The 24,149-nt window shown below is 36.1% G+C and overlaps 1 protein-coding gene across 1 annotated transcript; it reads left to right on the forward strand.

Moving 5' to 3' along the window:
• Window positions 1-360: 360 nt before the first annotated feature.
• On the forward strand, window positions 361-5,707 carry LOC128245826 (otogelin-like protein). The gene is made up of 7 exons (XM_052964051.1): window positions 361-580; window positions 812-874; window positions 1,582-1,789; window positions 2,889-2,964; window positions 4,622-4,756; window positions 5,172-5,223; window positions 5,373-5,707. The coding sequence occupies exons 1-7, from the start codon at window positions 361-363 to the stop codon at window positions 5,705-5,707; spliced, it is 1,089 nt and encodes a 362-aa protein (XP_052820011.1).
• Window positions 5,708-24,149: the final 18,442 nt, after the last annotated feature.

The following is a 24,149-nucleotide window of genomic DNA, read 5'->3' on the forward strand; positions in this document are numbered from 1 at the left end:
GTCTGTCAATTATGTGTTTTTTTAAAAAAAAAAATCATCCGAACATCCTTTCAATTTAAGTTGGTTCATCAGATGAGACATAATTTAGCCTACAGCATCTACTGCCCTGTCGATAAAAACACAAAATATACTTCCAATAACAAAGCCTACAAGCTTTTATTTAACCAAGTTTCAATCGACCAATGCCAAACAAAAGTTGAAAAAGGGACACAATATACACAAGACAACACTCATTTTAGTGTGTAAACTATTTTAGTACCACCAACTATCCACACCACGAACATTCACGGCGGACCATCGGTCGCTCCTTGCCTTACGCGCTGGTCAAGATGGATAAACCGGGACCAGCCAGACAGTGGAATGGGCGATATTGAGAAGATGAACGGTCATGAACTAAGCGTGTTCTGTCCCGAAGGACGTATCAAGGGTATCGAATGTGTCACAGTCGACGGTAAAGCGTCTTACAGCAATGGGGAGGTGTTGTCCTGCTCCATCAACAACGGACTTGAATGTTTGAATGACAACAACTTCCCAGTTCCGTGCAGTGACTACAAGATTCGATACTACTGTGACTGCGAAGGTATATATTTAAAGGCAATCTACAAGTGTAACGATTCCTTGTCTTGTATTGGTATATAATTATACGTATAGTGCATGTTGTTATCCTAACTTAGCAAGCGTCTACCATTATATGTATAAGTGCACAATGTCATGCTAATTGTTCGTTTTGGTATGCCTAGCACTTTATTGTTGTTTCATTCATGATGAATTATAACAATTCTTTTAACTAACAGTCTATAATTTACTCCAGTTTCTCCGTTCATTTCAGTCCCACCAACACCAGGAATAGCAAACCATAACACGCCTGTTCCAGGTATGGTGCCGGCAATTACAGTCATGTAATAATGTGATCTGTAGGAGGAATATCTCTTTAAATCGTGAAACATAAGTATCTTCCATTTGTTAGTCTAAAGTTATTCTAAAGAGTATATGTTATTACGTTTGTATACATGAAAAATATGTATCTTGTTATTGTTTGTATTGTGTCAGAAGGTCCCGTAAAATATAAAGCAACATTTTAGAAAGTGTTAGTTTTTTAAATTTTAAATGTTTAGTTGCAATAACTGTTTGAATTTTACGTTTAAAAGTGATTTCAAGTGGTTGATCTTTTCACGCGATATTGTGACGTCATTAAAAATGCTTCCGGGTCGTTCTATTTACAGAATGGGTAGGAATGGGTTACTGAAAGTTTTTGTTGTTTTTAATGAAATATAAGTTTTAACAATTCTTGAATGAAATAATGAACTATTGGTGTAAATATAAGTAATGAATTGCGGGCTTGAAGTCATTATCGGGGATATGAACGCAATTGGGCTGGTCAAAGTACTCGTGGTGTCCTTCGGACTCCACACACTTTGTCCAGCCCAATTGCGTTCATACCCCGATAATGACATCAAGCCCGCAATTCATTCCTTAAATATATATCAATATCCTACTATTTTATGTATTATGTTTGACCATTATGTTTCGATAATCAGTCCAATATAAAATTATAAACTACACATATCTCATATTGTCCAGTAACCAATTGCATACCGGAGCAGTGTCTACCAATGGTGAAGCCAGTATTAAAAGAAGGGGAGGAGCTTCAGACAGTGATAGACGCGAACGGGTGTTGCTTCCAGTACATCGTCGTGTGTAAGCCAAACCTCTGTGCCCCGCCAATTCTCAACTGCCCCGCCCCAATGTCACTGGAACCAGTCACTGGAGAGTCTGATTGCTGTCTTACGTACAGATGCAGTAAGTAGCACTCATTTACAATCAGTAATTGTATTAAAATTGTTATTATGAGTTCAAAATCATACTTTTATTAATTGGTCAGAAAGTGAGACTTCATCGTATGTGTTAGGCTTGTCATACAAAAATTATATGATGTTGTATAATTGACTTTTAATATCATCATAAATAAACAATATTTTTCATTCCTCGTTTGCACGATTTTCTTTCCAGTGTGCCCTACCATATGTCCAACAACGACGAAACCTGTTTGCAAACCGGTACATTCTTCCACTTAAATTACCTTCATCTATAATTATGTAAACATGAATTCATCGAATAACTTACAACTGATACATAACGTACAAATTATGATATGATTTGAGAATATTGAAATATTTTCTTGATGACCCTTTGTCTGTTTGTTTCATAACTTAAACTTTATTCACATCAACATTATGATAAGCTCTATTTTTGGTACGCGTTACTAAGGGCGTCTTTAAGGGCTAATTTGGATTCAAGAAATTGGTAGACGGTATGCGAAAACTAGGCATAACTCTTAACGCAGACTCTCAAAATAGTTTCATTTATTTTGTATAGCCGCATTTGGATATAAATTGAAGATGTTTTCAGTTTGCTAGAATGGGGGAGTAACATCCTTAATTATCGACTTTTCATATTTTAATAGGGTCAAGAGACCATTATGGTCATATTAATAAAAGTTGCATGAACTGTAATTACTTCCGGTTTATATTTTTTTATAAAAGGGCCAAGATGCTGTTGAGATACAAACCAAGTGTAATTGCACGTCGTTTGCATGTATGACGACAATTCCGGGCCAGAAGACGTGTCAATATAAACTAGCGGACAACACGACACAAACATATCAGGTACACGTGTTAACAGTACGTACGAAGCGTCAATGTGGTTACATCATATTTCTATTTGTAAAATTACCCTTTTTACCTCGATTGTATGTCAGAACCATATTTGTCAGGCGAAATTGTCTATATCATCAAGCTGCTTTGTAGGTCAAATTAATACTTCACAGAAGTTGTCTAGCAAATGGGCTTAAATAACATAGTACAATCTAACCGATTTCTATATTTCAGACTGGACAGTCTTGGTCTGACGGCGTCTGTACCCACTGTGCATGCCTCGATAGAGAGGGCGTGGCCGACATTGTGTGTCAGAAGGAAACATGTCCTTCTTGTCCACAGGTGATATTTCTTTAAAGCAATGTTGTCTTACGATAAAAAGAACTGTACAGTATACGATATCTGCCTAAGTAAATGCCACCTTGCTCGATGATGATCCTATGTTTTCGTCAATTTTGTGATAAATACACGTAACCGTGACACAGAGAGGTAATTTTAAAGTTTTCAGAACAGTTAAAAAAATGGGGGGTTTTGTGCGGTTATTCAACAACCGGTATATTTGTGCATGCAGTTTCTAAATTAGACTTGTAAATGTTTCGTTCTTGCCCTTATATAACGGATATTTGCTCTTGCCAATTGAAAGCTTATGTTTAATATTCCTGGTGTTTTACATTCAGTTTGTCCCAGGAAACCTCATTTTAACAATTGACTATAGCAGTAACGTCATGGTATTGAAAATCGGTAACCGCATATTTTTCTGAAGCTGTATAACTCATTATAATTAAGCAGTTTATACGATAACTTTATTAAAGATTAAGCATGGTCACAGATTAATAGCTTTTTAAAGTTCCGGTCAATATAGGCCCATTTATATTTTCTAGGGTTACAAGACTATTGCCCGACCTGACTTTTGTTGCCTAGACTGCCAGCCAAATGGATGCATTGTCAACGGAACTATTTACAAGGTAATCATACCCTTTTTAATTTTAATTTTAACGAGAAAATATTAAAGACAAACCGATGACTGTGATACATACCATAAATATTCGTGAGACATTAATTTGCGTGGATTTTTGGGTTGGCTTATCCACGAACCCAAACTTCCAATGAAAACTTAACCTCTAATTCAGAAATCATACTGTCTATATATAAGGGGTATACATGAATTCACATGCATATACATGGTCGCGGTAAACAATTTGTATGTACCTTAATCATTGTTAATTTTATCATTTATATAGTTATATAATATAAAATAATATATAACCTCATTGATAACACATTAAAGTTAATTATTATTATTATTATTATTATTATTATTATTATTATTATTATTATTATTATTATTATTATTATTATTATCTGCAGCACATGCAAAACGTGCTGATTATCAACCTCGTGTGTTTGAACGTCGCCACTTAATTTTGTTTCTTTGATCAAATATTTAATCAATTATTTAATTAAACACCCTTACTGTGTTTTTACAGATCGCAAAAACACCTAATTGACACCCAATGGCTTCACTATTTTATATCATTAATGTGGGTGCATCTGGCCCTTAAATTACCGATCAAGTAATGAAGTAACATGCGTATCTGCATTAATTGTCCCATTGCATTGTCATGAACTGCATGCCGAAAATGAAACGTACCATGAGATCGGCGCAATTGGAGATTTTGCATATGAGTTAGGATCGCATTTTCATTGTTTATATTTTTGTTGTTTGTTTTTTTTTTTAATTATTTGAAAAATTACGAATTTAAGTTACCACAAAATTGCCCATTTTTGGAAAAGCCCACGAATATAAATGATTTAGCAGTATTCCAACCTTAAGTTTAAGGGTAATTTATACCTGTATGAATAAAGACATATCTAATACAGTAATATGTTATTCATGATTTAAAAAACACTATTTATTTATCTTACCTGAACTAACTTGGTAAACAAAATTTTCCCTTTCAAAACAGGACGGTGCTACAGTGGAGACGTCAAAGAAATGCTACAACAAACTGTGCATCTTTGACGCGGAACTCGACATGTTCATCGTGTCAGAGACCCACGTGCAATGTCCTGCCTATGAACAGTTGGCCGATTGCAAGGCGGTGAGTAGGCAATTTCTCTTCAAATGACGGGACACAAGTTGCTTGCATTAATTTGATGGCCTTTAAAGGGAAGTTTATGTTGTCCATGGTTTCTGGAATGGTTTCAAATGAAATACACGGGTTTGATATCAATGTGGAATGCTTCAGCCACTGCAATCATTCACGCTCATAAATGTGTGTAAAATTATTTATTTTCATTGCTACAACAACTGCTCACAAAGCCACGTGCTTTTTTGGCTAAACATGGTCAACCTCACATTGTGCATGCGATTTTCCAGGGTAGTTTTGCTTCTGAAGTTTTTCATATAAGTATTGAATAATCGCTCAATTGCAGTTGTAAATTCATTGTAATAGGAAACTATCAATTGTTATGTAAAACATGAAAACATTTACCTTGATTTATTATTAATTTCAGAACGAGGAAGTATACGACGTCACAGGCTGTTGCATGAAATGTCTACCTGAACGTAAGTATATGACATTGGCATACTGGCTCAAGAGTAAAGCCTTTAATATATACAAACAACAATGTTCGACAACATCCTTCAATAGAAAAAATACTGAACTACAAGAGCCTTTCATATTCCAACAAATACATCGATAATTATAAATTCAGGTAACGTCACAAGCCTTACATGCCAGACATGCGCTCCACGGCTCGTTGCTGGAAACCCCAACGATACGATTGGCTACTTCGCGATTATGGACAACATGGAAGTTTGCAAAAACGTTGAACCTATTCCCGACCTGCTTGAATGTTCCGGTTTCTGCAATTCGCGCTCTTCCTATAGTCACATGATGCAGGGATTCACCGATAGTTGCAATTGTTGTCAATCAACCGGAAGTGAGACAAGGAACGTGCAACTTACGTGCACGAATGGGAGGAAAGTCACGAAGTCATATTCTGTGCCGAAATCTTGTGGCTGCAGTGCATGTGTTGGCGCGAAATAAGCTCGGGCAAAAGACACTACCTTTACTTGACAATGCGATAAAACGGAACGGACTTCCAAAATGGACTTGATCGACTTAACAAATATTTATTTTAATTATAAATTTCCATATCATAATGAAATAGTTGTAAGCGTATGTAAACGTTTGTTATACATCTTGAGAGTAATTTCCTGTTGTAGCTACTATTAATTTACAAAGTCATGTTTCAATTGATAATCATTTCGGAATGTTAAAGTGCACAGGTACACTTTTGGGTTGACATATACCATTTTGTTGTGATTTGGAAATAAAGCATATCTTTGAAACATCGACTAATTTTCTATCACAAACACGTTGATAATACAAAGGAATATGGCAGGAAAAGGCAGGCTGATACAAAAACTGATAAGAGACATATTTTAATATGCATCTTAGATTGATCGTAGTCTAAGATTCAAAGTCGGTATGCATTCATTGGACAATTAATCTGATTGTCCAATCAAAAGAACTAGGTTTCACTTTTATGATTACATTGGACAATTAGTATGATAGTCCAATCAAAACAACTAGATTTCACTTTTCTCTTAAAACCGGAAATGTTTAATGAATACGGCCTCCAGTCACAAACAATAAGAATTAAATTTGTACTGCAAACATTACAAGCTATATGTAAATAACAATTACGAATATATACATATATTCGAAACTGGAAGATATAACAATTGACTTCTATAATGAGAAATAAGCAGACGCTGATGGTTCTCCATTTGTCCGAGTTGATCATCGATCGTCACCATTATACATTAAAAAATAGAAATGTCTTTGCCCCCTTCTACAACATTTTAATGATAATTAGTGGTCATTGGGTTCTTGCACAAGGGAACCAATATATTTAAGTCAGATCAATGCAGCTTTCGAATGCCAGTTGTACCAAGTTTCATGTTCATATCATTTACATGTTTTGAATCACCGCCAACGGTCAGTACTTTATAACAACTCCAAGACTCTCACAGTTAATACTTCTACATATTTAACTCGATTTCTTTACTGGAAAAATAGCTTAAAATAGCTATATACATGTACCTAAGCTTATATTAGTATGACGTAAAATAAGCGGTTAGTGAGAATATCTTAATCTTATCTTGAACAAATGTTTACGAAAACAATTTCCTCTAGAATACATTAAAAAACTATTTTGTTAATCAATGCAGTTGTGTAGTCCGAAATGAACGATGTACCTCGGAATCCACAACAAGACAACCATCGTAAGAAAGGAATGGTCATCATATCAAACACTTGAATCAAAATCTCTCCACACCAACTCACGTATTCATTTGCTACAACTTCATTTTTCTCTCTTAATCACATACGCGGACAAAATGAGTCACGGTCTCTCCACAGTTACTTCCATACTGTGAAAAACAATTCAACAATTACATTGCTTTCGAATTCACATCCGCGGACAAAATGAGCTGCAGTTTCTTCACAGTTTCTTTCAACTTTTCTATCCTCATCCGAAATAAAGAAGTCTCTCAAAACCTACCCCGTACTCTTTCATTTCTTTCGTGGATTTTCATTGTGTTCTACCTGTCATTAAATCAAACATGCTTAACTACACAGCATTGACATTATTATTACTGTTAATAGTATTCGTATTAATAAAAGATTCGTGAATGGTTTTGGTTGAATTCGAATACTTCTTAGCTCGTAGTGGGTACATTTTGGAATAACTTCACTTTTAACACACGCCTTTTGAAATTATGCATGTATTATAACTTTCTGGTGTTTTTCGTTGCCAGTCCGCTGGTTGCGATGGAGAAGCATTGATATAGAATGGACAAAATCAATTACAAATTTAAAGATCAAATTATGGTATATATAGCTAAACAATTTTCACTCGAAATGATACATCACATTAGTCAAAATAAACGATTCTTAAAAGAATCTAAAAGGATGAGAGCAGTCTAGTGTCATGTTCACTGTAGAGGAATTGTGCTCCACCGCAGTAAGTGTGGTCTTGTGGAATATAGACCTACATCACAGCCAAGATGTGGTGAAACGTATGTAGCGCTAGCGGTGTTAGAATGGTATAGAAGTAAAGTTGACCTACTAAAGGGTAGTTGAGTCAGGCCACACCCGGCGAGGAGTGGTTTAGTGGTACAATTGATAAACTCAACCTCTCAAACATATATGATGGTGGTGAAATAGAACCGAGCCCTACTGATCTGATGGTAACGTATATGACTAAACTGAACCAAAAGTAGCAATTGAACACAACTACAAAAAAGGAATGCCGGAATGTAAACTAAGGTGCCTCGCAGTGGCTTGAAACTAGGGCACTAGTTGTAGTTACAACTGATACAATAAATATATTATATATAAATTTCTTCAAGACAGATCTGCATTACCAGTGAGTGTTATGCTTCTTGGTCTTTTTAACAATCAAGTAAAAGGCAAATCAGGAACACATTAATCATTGAAACAAAATAGCGTAAATGGAAAACTAGGAACTGAATTACACGAAATCATTCTGACGGACATAAGTTTATAATAACAGTACATCCGCTAATCAATCGCTGATCAAGTAAAGTACTCCAAAGATAAATCAATATTGAATGTATTAGAGAATTATTTTGCCTTTTATCCAGGCATATTTTTAAACAAATACTTAATTTTATATACATCTACCAATTGTGTTACCTTTTCTTTTCTGTATTTTGTAAGTAGAAAGATATTTATAGAGTTTCATTCGGATATCTCAAACAGTTATTGGACAATGGCGAAGGTTAAGTTTTACACACCAACGACGACAACTACAAAAATGCTATTACGATATATATATGAAAAACTACAGAAACAAGCTCTGTAGCCAAAATATACAACATAAACCCCGTTTAATGGCACAGGGTAAACGCCAAATACATAACACACAAAACAGTAATCAAAAACAAGAAACATGCGACCATAGCACTAAACTCCACAAAAAAACACAGTGCATATAGACTATATAAAAAACTAGGTATGTCTATTTAGAATTTTTACCGTCTTGAAACGGTCAGTAAAATGTAAATTTACTTGGGGGTTACGTGCATAAACCTCACTCATATACCAATAATCCTGAATAAACTAAAAACGTAAAATGTAAATGTTATCAAAGTCATTAACTTAAGCGTAATAATAAAACAAATAATAAAAAACCAATATGTTAAACCCAAGTACTTAAATGGTTAGGGATCCCAACTGTATTTGCAAACGAGGAAATACACTTCAGAGTACCTTATGCAAAAACTTTTCAAAGATACGATGCAGCTACTGTTTGAAACTATGAGCATCACACACAGTCTGCCTTAAAAAATAAAAGGTTTAAAACTGTGTGATCATAATGTTTCATAATAAAAAGCATCATTTTACTTAACTTGAAACAAATAAAGAAAACATTCTTAAAAATAAAAATGACATGTATTAGCTAAATTTTTCTCCCAAATGATTACCTATATAAAATATTTGAAGAAAAAGACGTCACATGCCGGAACATTTCTAGTCAGGCAAAGAGGATTTTAAGATAACTTGAATCTGCAAAATGTTCATAAAATCAAAGGACTGAAAGTTAAGTTATGTAAGACGCTATATTTTACCCGATATTTTCTTAATGGAATTCATCTTCAAAACTTAAAGGCGAGTACGCTTCAAAGTATTGCCGTTATATCCACGGTTTAAATATATATAAAATTGTTCTAAAGGTGCAGTGTGCTTCATAAAGATTAAACAATGTTATATATTTAATCGCCACTGAAATCTACTTTAAAGCTGAAAGTATGGCATAAATTATTGTACCCTTTGATGTCTTACACACTTAATACAAATAGTTTGTAATAAAAAAGAGAAACGAAAACACACAAATGTCATTATAGTGAACGAACAACACGAGCTGTCAAAGTCATGTGGCAAATATCCCCGATTTGGACTTGTCGGAGTGGTAGCCATTTGTATAATATGAAAGATACTTGAATGGAGGCAAGGAGGAAGGGACGATGGACGGACTGCCTTACGAGGAAACAAACGAATCAACGGACGCACGAACGGACGGACTAACGTACGTTCTCACATTTTAACCATTTTAGGCATTTTCCCATAACTCCCATTATAAAAAATACCAACAAATGTCAAACTTACCAGAACTAAACCTACAAGTGCTACATAACAAATGTATAAACTATACTTAATAAAGGAATTATTACCATATACCATTCGTGTGCGCGGACGGATGGACGGACGAAGGAAAGAATAGTATTCTTAAATATATCACATGTAAAGTAAACATTCATCGAATCAAGACGGAAGATAAACAACTGTGTTTATCAAATGTTCACATTGAAGTTTTTTTCATGTATTTATTGTTAAATAATTAATTGCTTAAGTGGAGGAGTTGCACAAACTATTAAAGTTTATGGGTTTAACTATTCTTTTGGTAGTGGCTTAAATTTTGTTTTTATGTTTTTATGTTTGATCAAAATACATGTATATTTACGTATAGAAAGATTTGAAAGTAAATATTTTATCTAAAGTTAATCCGAAAAGCCTAACATATTGTTATATTTAAGAAGCTAATGAAAAGGCATGCTTTCTTCTTTTTAAGTATTTGTAAACCCGCACGATGAATTTAATGAACAATGTGACATCAATGTCAATGGACTGATTGACTGACTTACTGACTGGCTGGCTGGCTGTTATTATGTTACATTTAATATTAAAGAAAAAAAATCTTTTAATTTCCGAATGTATTTATATTATAGATGAAAACTCTATCCACCCCCGTGTCTACACCAACTGGACATACTGTATACTTATAATGTACAAAACATATCGATTAAATCAATTTATTATCGTTCAAACCTTAAATCTAAATAATAATAAAAATTACAATTTAAAAGCCATACAAAAGTGTCAACACTTTTAATTTAATATTTTATTTAAACTTTCAGCTCCCATTAAACTTTTGACCACAACCACCCCTATGCCTTCACCAAGTGGACATGTCACCGGGGTCACTACCGTGAAACATGACCACGCTCATGCCCTACATCTGCGTTCCTGGATGGACACTGTTCATGAGCGCTGACACGCCCGGAACTTTTAACACCTGGAAGAAGAGCGGACCAGGTGACACTGAAGCGATTGCCGAACTCCGGAATCTGTTCGGTTTCTGTGCCAAACCAACCGGCATCCAATGTAGGACCAAGGTGGATAAACTTCTGTACACGTTGTCCTTGAATTTTTATACTGTCTGCACGCTTGAAAAAGGATTTGAATGTCTGAATTCTGCACATGGTGGCTTTCAATGTGAAGACTACGAAGTCAGCTTTCATTGCGTAAGTTTCATTAAGTAAGGCTAAAAATGAAATAAAAACTCCCTTTCACGCCCGACCCGGAAAAAAATAATGTTAATCCTTAAAACGTAAACATATTTATTTTTCCACACTTGCAAAAGCATGCTTCAAAAGAAGGCGTTATGCATAAATGACTTTATATCCATACCTTTTTATTGAGGCGGGCGGAGGGGTGGAGGGATAAGCATAACCATAGTTATCGAACGGCCGACCATTGCTATTTCGACATGAGTCATGGGGGGGGGCAAAAATATGTAAGTTTTGTAAAGAAGTTTTGGAGGCAAATGCAAGAATTATGAAATTATTCTTTATTGTGTCAATGCATGCTCTTCCAGTATATTTCCAACAGGACAAGACACTGGTTCGCCGACCTTTTCGCCACCAAGTGAAGCTCCCGCTAAAGCAACTGCGATGACACAGGTCAAGCCGCAACCGGCACACAAACGAGGGTGCCTCATGCTCAAGCTACCGGTCTGCAAACTTGCGGTCTGCGGCACAAGGTTTACACGATATCGGTACACCAACTTTGAAGCCACCAGATCAAGCTACCGGTATGCCAACTCTGAAGACACTAAGTCAGCCCGCTACCGGTACGCCAACTTTGGTTACACTAGATCAACCCGCTACCGGTACGCCAACTTTGATGACACAAGATCAACCCGCAAACGGTACGCCAACTCTGATGACACGAGGTCAACCCGCTACCGGTACGCCAACTCTGATGACACGAAGTCAACACGCTACCGATACCCCTACTCTACCGCCACCGAGTGAAGCTACCGGCATGCCAACTGCGATGACACTAGGTCAAGCCGCAACCGGCACGTACACGTGCGTGCCTCATGCTCAAACTACTGGTAAGCCAACTTTGATGCCACAAGGATTACACGCAATCGGTACTTCCACTTTGAAGCCACCAGATCAAACTACCGGTATGCCAACTTTGATGAAACTAGATCCACCCGCTACCGGTACGCCAACATTAATGGCAAGAGGTCAGCCCGCTTCCGGTACGCCTGATTCACCATTACAAAGTGAAGCTACCGGTTTTCCAACTCTGATGTCAACCCGCATTCGGTACACCAATGTTGACGCCGCCAGGTCAAGCTACCGGTATGCAAACTCTGAAAACACAAGGTCAACATGCTTCCAGAACGCCAAATTTGATGACACTATGTAGACCGGCTACCGGTACGCCAACTATGATGACACTGGGACAATCCGCCACCAGTACGCCTAGTTTACCCCCACCAATTGAAGCTACTGGTATGCCAACTGCGATGACACTAGGTCAAGCCGCAACCGGCACACACACGAGGGTGCCTCATGCTCAAGGTACCGGTAAGCCAACTTTGATTGCACAAGGTTTACACGCAGTCAATACACCAACTTTAAAGCTACCAGATCAAGCTACCGGTAAGCCTACTTTTATGCCACTAGGGCAACCCGCTACCCGTACACCAATTTTTACGCCACTAGATAATGCTACCGGTGTGCCAATTTTGATGCCACAAGGTCAACCTACTTCCGGTACGCCTTCTCTGATGACAATAGGTCAAACTGCCACCGGTACGCCAACTCAGATGACACAAGGTCAATCCACTACCGGTTCGCCAAATTCAACAAGTTCAACTCTGATTTCGTGCATAATGAGTTAAGAAGGTTAGTCAGACAGGATTAACTTGGAAAATCCCGAAAAATCTGAAGAAGACATCGAAACTTACAAGAGCATTCCAGGTCTGAAAATTATTAATGTTCCTGCATTGCTTAAATAATTGTAACGAACAGGTCATGATTAATTCTCATGATACGTATTACTTAATTTCGAATCGTGATGTTACCAAAAATATTCATAGTAAAACTCCGCACGGCGGTTAATTCCCTTTGCTGAACTGTATTCACTGCTATCACGCATATCAAAAATTATTAACAAAAAGCGTGATGTCACTCAAAGAGTTGTTTGTTTTATTGTTTAAAAGCAACAACAAACAGACTTTTAGAAGTAAATTCCAGTCGTTTTTTGTTCTGAACATGGTGACAGATATCTTATTTGCTTGTAAAGAAAGATCATTGCGTATGAGAGTGATACAGAGTATGCAGTATAAAAACAAATAAGCATACAATTTACCGACAAAAATAAAAAATAAATCATCAACGTTTTAAAGGTTATCCGAATACCTGTGAGGAAGTCGTGGCGGCGGAGTGTCAGATCGCATCTACTAGTCAAAACTATATGTACTTAGGCCAGGATGTCTCGTGTTGTCCAGAAGGCTTAGTGTGTGAGGACGGGCCATCCCAGAAGTGTGTCGACTACAAGATTAAGTTTTCCTGCTCTTGTATGTATGAAATCTAGGGATGCAAACGAATGGCAAAACTGATATTTGAATATTCGGTAATTCTTTCGATCGAATATTCGAATATTCGATTATCAAAATACATATTTTAGAAGACTACTATAATAATTCGCTAAAGTAATAGCCGGGGCATTTTTACACTACTTTGTCGTAGCCAGTACGCGCGGCGGATTCCATTTTCCCCAAATGACCCTTAGATTTATTTTTCATTTTTAGGAAGAAAAAAGCAATACTTTATGAAATAAACAAACAAGAAAATCGAATTATTTCAATTCCGTAGCCTTTACTTTTCTTAACAATGTAAATTTAAATGTGTATATGAACGGCAACTTACTTATGATTGGTGCTTGTCTGCGCGTATTGTCAGTCTGCAAGAGACGACGACAATGCCATTTGGTTATACGGGAGAAAAGTTCACTACACTTTATCATGTTTTTATAGCACTCCGACGTACCAAAAATGAAATACGACAATTTTACTGAAAACTAGTGCTTTGTTCTATTTCAATCTTTGTCATTGATCATGAAATGAAAAATGGCACTACATATTTGGAAAGTTTACCAACAAAATTACTTTATTGAAAAACAACAATGAGAAATAGCAAAATGCACTGCACTTTATCATTTATTATATAGCACTGCGCCGTACCAAAAATGAAATACGACAAATTTACTGAATAATAGTGCTTTGTTTGATTTTGTACTTCGTCATTGAACGTGGAATGTAAAATGACACTACATATTTGGAGAGTTTACCAATAAAATAACTTTTTTGTTAAAAAAAGTAATAAATAGCAAAATGCACTGCACTTTACCCTGTCATATCGTGGTCATTTCACATCGATTCAATTTCCCATGCTCATGTAACTTTTATTCTAAAATGAGTTTCTACTCGACGTAGGTACCAAAATATGTGAACAAGTGAGGAGCAGGTTCATAACTTTATTTCTGCTTCAAATGTATTCTAAAAACGGAGAATAGTTAAAAACTTACCTGTTCACACCTAAGATGGCCGGTTTTTGTTTACATTTTGAATGGTACGGTGCAGGTCGATTACCCGCCCTGGTTTAACGCACTAACTCTTTTCATTTATATCAAAGAAAAGATAATAACACAAATCATAGTAATCAAGACTTAGTTGCTATGATTTGTTGTCTTTCACATTTAATTAGCACATTGCCTTGCACTAGATAAATTTTAGTGAATTAGAAGCACATGTTATAAAAACATGATACAATTACGTATTTTGTTTTCTTTATTAACAAAAAGATAATAATTTCTAATCCAAAATCTTCTACTCTTTACTCCAGCCTCTTAAAATCATCTGCCCATTCTACTGTTTCGGAAAAACAACGTATTTAATATTCCAACTGACATGTCTTCTGCTAGCAAAAATTCACCCACAATCAACAGTACTGACTGGAATAAATAATACTCTTTCTGCTTCCAATGCGGCTGTAGGACACAGGTTTTTCTTCTTTATGATTTTAGTTTGCTAGGTCCATAGAGTTATTAACGAATCCGCTACCCTATCTTCATGCAAATGCATGTATGTCAGAAACAATTCCAAATCATCAAAGTAATTCTCATACCCTTTACTACAAAGACACTCCGAAGCTACAGCGTTATCATTTGCTTTGTGTTCAGTGCTTTCAGAACTCCATCGTCGTTGTCTGTAAACCGGATATGCATGATTTTAACTAATTGTCGCGGATCAGAAGCACCTGACAATTTAGAATGCGACAATGTTACACCTTTGCTACTAAGAGCCACACTAAATAAAGAATGATGTCTTTGTTTATCTGCGACCGCCATTAAATTCCAAACTAATTTACCCAGCCGTGACTACATGTCCCAAATTTCAGGTATGTCATAACACACGTTCAATTTACTGCAAAAACTAAATCGATTTTCATGCAGGCCGCTTAGTACATCGCTAACGTTATTTTAAGAAGATATTATGAAAAAACTGTTGCCATAAAACATACAAAATATTGGAAGACAACTGTCGACATTTTTGCGTTTTTGTCAAACATGGCGACAATGGCGATTGCCAACAGGACCAAAAAGTGCGTACTACATGTGGTTGTGGGTAACATTGACGTTATCATATGTAATTTGAATGCAGTACATCATATATAACAATGATTCAGAAATAATAAAGATTAGTTTTATTTATATATCTTACTTGATCAGTATTTACCAATTTGATATACATCATAGTAAGGGTGAAAATAATAATCTATACACTGTAACCGGCAGGTCACACTGAGAGGCAAACACCTTCTGTCACGACCACCAACAAGCCTCCACCAGGCGTGGTAAACCTACAATGAGTCCATCGTCACATACAACTGGTAAGTAGTATGGCATAATCACATTTTAATGAATTTATATACCACATATTTTTTCGGGTTCTCTAGTATCCCATACAACTCAAGACCACACTCCCGCGTAATATCGTTCCAAGAAGAGTAATACATTTTATAATTCAAACACATGCAAATAAATCGTTCAAAAAGAAACAAAATTTAAAAGTCAAATTGCATTGGTTTAATTAACAACTGGTTTTAAATTAATTAAAAATAAACGGTAATACAGAATGTTTTCGGATATTGATTAAGATATATTGGATTCATTCCGTGTATGAAGCCGATACCATTTTATTTAAATGTATAAAACGGGTTGACGCGTTTCGCACTAAAGCACATTTATGAATTATACTGGGACATTGCAACGTATTACCGCATGCTTAAAAAGCCAAACCAGGGTTTACTACCAAACAACACCCACAATGACAACCATGTATAGTACACGTATTTGGGTTTGGTTGAAATTTAAGTTCAGGACAATATAGACAAAATTAGAGTTTTAGCCATGTTACAAATGTGCCGCAGCCAATTGCATAAAAGTTTATAAGTCCTTATCATCGGTAAATTTATGGCTATCTCCCTGGTTTGGTCGAGATATTCTTAAACCGATTGTATAAAAATTAAGTTATCCTTACCAGCGCGTGATACGGCTTAACCGGTCTAGGGTAGTTTGGTTATCTGACTATACCAAAACAAAGCTGACCGACTTTGACAGCGTGAACGCTATAGGGGAGACCAGGATGCTAAGAGAGAAATGAACATAGTATCGGGCGGAAGATATTAATTTGAACATAATTAATTTGACAGAAAAATGTCAGGAATTATGTTACAAGCACGTAAACTTCAATTGATATGAATCTAAAGCTTGCATTTGATCTGTTAATTGTTAAACTCCTTTGTCCTTGGTCATTGTTTGAAATCGCACTGCCATGCACATATCAATCGTAGTTATTATTGTTATTTCGTCCTTCAGTCTTGGACGGTCACCCAGAAAGCTTCCTTCTGCCGTATGGCAAGGTTCCCCGTATTGAGTGCAGGACAACGTACGGGTTGATATTGAGAAAATGACCGCTCATGAACAAAACGTGTTCCGTCCCGAAGGACGTATTAAGGGTATCGAATGTGTCACATTCGAAGGTACTGCGTCTAACAGCAGTGGGGATACTTTGTCCTGCTCCATCAACAACGGATTTGAATGTTTGATGACAACAACTTTCCAGTTCCGTGCAGTGACTACAAGATTCGATACTACTGTGACTGCGAAGGTATTTACTTAAAGGCAATATACACGCGTAACGATTCACTGTCATGTATTTATATATAAACCACGTATAGTGAATGTTGTAATTCTAAAATGTGTCTACCATAATATGTTTAAGTGCACGATGTCATTATCTTTGCTCGTTTTGCTATGCTAAGCACTTAATTGCCATTTATGATGAATAATGAATATTCTTTCAACTAACAAGTTATGATTCTCTTCAGTTTCTCCGCTGAGGGTCACTTCAAATCCGCCAGTACAGGTAATCCACATTATGCCTGTTCTAGGTATGGTGCCTGCAATTAAAGTCATATAATACGATGATGTGTGTAGAGAAACTCCTTTAAATCGTGAAATATAATGTGCTAGTTTAAATATATTATAATGGATATCTGGGCAACTTATCTGTGCATGTGTAATCCTTTGTGTTTCTAGTCAGAGATCGCCGTCTACATATATGATATATGTTATGCGCGTTTCGATAAAATTGTGCAAAATGGAAGTGAATTAGGGCCTAAGGGCATTCAAAATATCTAAACTAAAGGTCCGTGCATACCGGAGCAGTGTCCACCAATGGTGAAATCAGCTTTGAATGAATGGGAGGAGCTTCAGACAGTAATAGACGCGAACGGGTGCTGCTTCCAGTACATCGGCGTGTGTAAGCCTACCCTCTGTGTCCCGCCTATTCTCAACTGCCCCGTCCCAATGTCACTGGAACCAGCCGTTGGAGAGTCTGATTGCTGTCTTACGTATAGATGCAGTGAGTAGCGTTCATTTGTTATTCATAATTAATTCTAGATTGATATTATGCGTGTAACATATACGTTAATTAACTCTTGTGAAAGTGTGGCTTCATCTGCTGTGTTATACATATGTATACCAAAAACATATGCCTTTATATGCATAACTTTAAATATCATAACTTATATACATTATTCTTCATTCCTCATTGACACGATTTTCTTTGTGCCCTACCGTCTGTAACAATGACGAAACCTGTTTGCAAACCGGTAAATTCTTCCACTTGTAATACGTCAATTTATATATGCTGAAGCTGAAATATTGTGGTCCAATTTATGACCTGATAGTAGCAACATATAACATAAATACAGTCTTGGTTTCTTTAATACAACTTTTGGTTACATCAACTACACATATTCTAAGTATCAGGATTAAACTGCATTTTTGGTACTATGTATTTAAGGGCTCTATAATGAGTACCCGGGATTCAATAAGTTGGTTGATGGTTGAGAAACCCAAAATGGGGCATTACTGGTTGCGCATACTCTCAAAATAGTAACCCTCTTATATATCAACTTTCCACACAACATGGTCAGGTGGCCGTTTTGGTCTTACTAATAAAAGATGCAGAAACTTTACGTCCCTTTCCGTTTATGCATACTATTTACGGATAACAGGGCCAAGACGCTGTTGAGATACAGACGAAATGTAACTGCACGTCGTTCGCGTGTATGACAAGAATGCTCGTTTTGCCGACACCGGGCCAGAAAACGTGTCAATACAAACTAGCCGACAACACGACACAAACCTACCAGGTACACGTGTAAAAAGTACGAGGCGTCAATGTGGTTAAAATAAATTCAATTCGTGAAACTTTTACTATAAGTGTATGTAAGAACAATATATATCTCATCAAGTGCCTTAGTAGGTCAAATTAATAGTAAACGGATATTTGATTCTACCGGAGATTGAACTGAACTGTAGCTGTCGAACAAATGGACTAAAAACAAATAGTTATATCTAACTTATTACTATATTTCAGACTGGTCAGACTTGGTCTGACGGTGTTTATACCGGCTGTGCATGCCTCGACAAAGCGGGCGTGGCCGGCGTTGTGTGTCAGAAGAAAACATGTCCTTCTTGTCCACAGGTGACATTCTTTATAAACAAAGGGTACTGTAGATAAAGAACTTAATTTTGTGATAAATATATGTAACAGTGACCTGTCTGTGGCTGTGTTCCGTTGGCTGTTGTCAACGGAACTGTTTATAAGGTTAGATTACCTTTTTATGAAAACATTTTAACGACATCACATTTAAGGTTACTCAGTGTAAGTTATGGTTTAAATCCCACTACATACCTTTACCGAACCAACTTGGTAAACAGTCGTGTTTTCGTTTCAAACCAGGAAGGCGCGGCCATCCAGACATCAAGGAAATGCTACGACAAATTGTGCACCTTCGATGCGGAATTCGGCATGATCATCGTGTCAGAGACCTACGTGCATTGTCCTGCCTACGATCAGTTGGCCGATTGCAAGGCGGTGAGTAGGTAATTTTGCATCAAATAATAGGGTTATGATGTTAACGATTGTAGTTTTCTAAACAGTTTCAAATAAAGTATTCAATAAAGCAATACATATGGGGAGCTTTAGTCCTTGCAAACATTCGGGCTTATAAAATGGTGTAATATTATTCTATTTCCATTACTACACCAACTGCTCAAAAGGCCATGTGTTTATTTTTGCTTTAACCACCTCAACAAGTGAGCACTTGATATCCAAGAATAGTTATTGGATAAACGCTATTAAAGTAAATGTTCTATTAATGTAACAGAGAACTATCCATTGTTTTGGTAATTGATAAAAAACGAATTAGATTATATCATTAATTTCAGAACGAGGAAGCAAACGACGACACCGGGTGCTGAAAGAAACGTCTACCTGAAAGTAAATAAAGGACAAACACTTTTATAAGAGATGTTCCTTTAAATGATTTATCTATTTTAAATTCTAATTATGTATGTATTATTGATGACAGATTTTTAAAAATAGCGAAAATGTTACTTTTCGTTTAAAATGGCAGTTATTGCAAACGCGCACTTCTTTGAATGTGCATGGTGGTTCAGGAGTAAAGCCTTTGTCATATACAAACCTTTATGTTGGCAAGGACTTTTTTAAGTTGAAATCTACTGAACTTCAAGAGTCCTTCATATTCCAAGTATTACACATAAAATTGTCATTTTAGGTTAAGTTACAAGCAGTAGCCTTACATGTCAGACATGCGCTCCACGGCTACGATTGGCTACTTCACGATTATGGACAACATGGAGGTTTGCAAAAACGTTAAACCTATCCCCGACCTGCTTGAATGTTCAGGGTTCTGCAATTCGCGCTCTTTCTATAGTCACGTGATGCAGGGATTCAACGATCGTTGTCATTGTTGTCAAGCTACCGGAAGTGCGACAAGAAACGTGTAGCTTACGTGCAAAAATGGCAGGAAAATCACCAAGTCATGTTCTGTATCGAAATCGTGTGGCTGCAGTGCATGTTCAGGAGCGAAATAAGTTCATATAAAAGACACTAACTTGCCCTTTATTTGACAATGCTTAAGACGGAACGAGTTTTCACAATGGACTAGAGTGACTGAACAAATATATATAGTTTATTTATAAATTTCCATATCATAATGAAATAAACCTTTGAGCGTATGCTTTACATTTTGCATGGTATATCTTTGTAGTTAAAATATTTTCACATTGGTACTTTTAGTTATGTTCTTATTGATAAACTTTTCCGAATGATACAGTGCATAGGAACACTTTTGTGCTAACCTGTACCATTTTGTTGTGATGTGGAAATAAAGTATATTTTTGAAACGTCGAGTAGTTTTCTTTAACTGATACATCATTATTATCATCATATAATAAAACAAACAATAAGTTTCCTGGAATAGATGAAAAGCGTTGAAAAGTCATAAGTTTTAAGCAATGGGACCTTATATCGTCTTCTTAATACAGAATATGGTAAGAAAAGGCAAGCTAATAAAACCATCGACAAGGTCACAGACGCAAGAATTACATTCGTGCTGCATACAATTCTTGTTCCATGAAAATAACAAGTCACATGCATATATTTATTAGCATATAACAACTCCCAAAAGGACCTACCCAGAACTGTACTTATTGGTTTCTTATATGAGATAGACAATAAATTCTTATATGAGATAGACAATATATTTTAGTTAGAGATGTGTAATTTTAACAGCATATGCTCATTTTCAATATTTATGTTCCAAGTTTCATGTGTAATTCCTCAACATGTTTTGAGTCATGGCTAATTCACATCTTGACAACACCAAGATTAACACAGTACATGACTACATGTGTATGTTTAAGTTACCACTTTATTTCAAATATAAAAGCTAATATAACTGAAGATTGTGGGTAATACACTATTGTAGGATTATGAAAATTGTATACATACTTGTACCTAAGCTTGTATTAGTATGATGTTAGCCCACAACGAAATTCTGTCCTTTGTAATATATGTAAAATTACTCCAGTTCACCACTTTATTATGAATTTGCAGAAAATATTTCAGCTTTAACACTATTTTTTTTTAAATTATGAACACTTTGTCCAGAAAACCACATCAAGCTAGTTTCATTTTTTTCTGCTATCCTAATTTCTTTACAGTCTATTTATAACGTCCATGTGGCACAGTCATGGCCGCATCTCTGGGGTCATCTCTGAATCCATCCGCCCAAGAAAGAGGTCCTGCAAAATATCATTCAAAACCACATCAATGTCATCAAATATGATATAAATCATGTGTAAATTTTAAAATACATACAGTATAATAATGTATACATCAAACCTAGAAAGATGGTAAGTAAGCCTATGGTCTGAAGTAGTATTACCATGCTTTGATTCAATGTCATGTGTGAATAAAAATGAACACAAGGTATGAAACACTGAGTAATCAGTTCTGAATGGGAACAAATTACGCTTTATTTTTCGTTTCTATAAAACTTCATTATTTACATGTGTAAATAATTTGCACGTAAATCAAAGTTTGATTTGTAGTTATATTGCAAAAATATAATTTAGAGCTCTTTGAAAATAGGCAAGCCCAGAGTCAAAACAGTGTGTGTGTTTTGCGAAAGAATAGTGCTATTGTTTACAAAATTGCGCTCGAATCTCTTGTACTGGTCCGTTTTAATTAAGAATTAAGCTTTTCAAAGATTTAAATTTACAAATAAACAAGCATCTAAACACAGGATTTCACATATACATTACTCACGAAGACCTGAACTCCATGCTCTTACATTGTGTTTTTTTTTATTGCAATTTTCAAAATACACAAGTTTTCATATTTAAATGCTGGAAATGGTTTAAAAAGTCTCAATTCAAATGTTGGGATGCAAAACCGATAACAACACACATATTTTGGTAGATTCAAGATTTAATCCTTAATTAAATGACAGAGTCCATATATATTCTATAGTCCATTGACCAATTTGCACGCGAAATAACACTGAATTAAATATAATTTCTTAATTGTATCTTGAAGCCTATGTACGAGGTCGTGCACGCGAAATAACACTGAATTGAATATAATTTCTTAATTGTATCTTGAAGCCTATGTACGAGGTCGGGCACGCGAAATAACACTGAATTGAATATAATTTCTTAATTGTATCTTGAAGCCTATGTACGAGGTCGTGCACGCGAAATATCACTGAATTTAATACAATTTCTTAAGGGTATCTTGAAGCCTATGTACGAGGTCGTGTACGCGAAATAACACTGAATTGAATACAATTTCTTAAGGGTATCTTGAAGCCTATGTACGAGGTCTTGCACGCGAAATAACACAGAATTGAATACAATATCTTAAGGGTATCTTGAAGCCTGTTTTCGAGGTCGTGCACGCGAAATAAAACTGAATTGAATACAATTTCTTAAGGGTATCTTGAAGCCTGTTTACCAGGTCGTACACGCGATATAACACAGAATTGAATACAATTTCTTAAGGGTATACTGAAGCCTGTTTACGAGGTCGTGCACGCGAAATTACACTGAATTGAATACAATTTCTTAAGGGTATCTGGAAGCCTGTTTACGAGGTCGTGCACGCGATATAACACAGACTTGAATACAATTTTTTATGAGTATCTTGAAGCCTGTTTACGAGGTCGTGCACGCGAGATAACACAGAATTGAATACAATTTATTAAGGGTATACTGAAGCCTGTTTACGAGGTCGTGCACGCGAAATAACACAGAATTGAATACAATTTATTAAGGGTATCTTCAAGACTGTTTACGAGGTCGTGCACGCGATATAACACAGAATTGAATACAATTTCTTAAGAGTATCTTGAAGCCTGTTTACGAGGTCGTGCACGCGATATAACACAGACTTGAATTCAATTTCTTAAGAGTATCTTGAAGACTGTTTACGAGGTCGTGCACGCGAGATATCACAGAATTGAATACAATTTATTAAGGGTATACTGAAGCCTGCTTACGAGGTCGTGCACGCGAAATAACACAGAATTGAATACAATTTATTAAGGGTATCTTGAAGACTGTTTACGAGGTCGTGCACGCGATATAACACAGAATTGAATACAATTTCTTAAGAGTATCTTGAAGTCTGTTTACGAGGTCGTGCACGCGAAATAACACAGAATTGAATACAATTTATTAAGGGTATACTGAAGCCTGTTTACGAGGTCGTGCACGCGATATAACACAGAATTGAATACAATTTATTAAGGGTATCTTGAAGCCTCTTTACGAGGTCGTGCACGCGAAATAACACAGAATTGAATACAATTTCTTAAGGGTATCTTGAAGCCTGTTTACGAGGTCGTGCACGCGAAATAACTCTAAATTGAATACAATTTATTAAGGGTATCTTGAAGCCTGTTTACGAGGTCATGCACGCGAAATAACACAGAATTGAATACAATTTCTTAGGGTATATTAAAGCCTGTTTACGACGTCGTGCACGCGAAATAACACTGAATTGAATACAATTTATTAAGGGTATACTGAAGCCTGTTTACGAGGTCGTGCACGCGAAATAACACAGAATTGAATACAATTTATTAAGGGTATCTTGGAGCCTGTTTACGAGGTCGTGCACGCGAAATAACACTAAATTGAATACAATTTATTAAGGGTATACTAAAGCCTGTTTACGAGGTCCTGCACGCGAAATAACACTGAATTGAATACAATTTCTTAAGGGTATCTTGAAGCCTATGTACGAGGTCGTGCACGCGAAATAACACTGAATTGAATACAATTTCTTAAGGGTATCTTGAAGCCTATGTAC

Source organism: Mya arenaria, chromosome 9 (genome assembly GCF_026914265.1).
Source record: "Mya arenaria isolate MELC-2E11 chromosome 9, ASM2691426v1".
Taxonomy (NCBI): Eukaryota; Metazoa; Mollusca; class Bivalvia; order Myida; family Myidae; genus Mya; species Mya arenaria.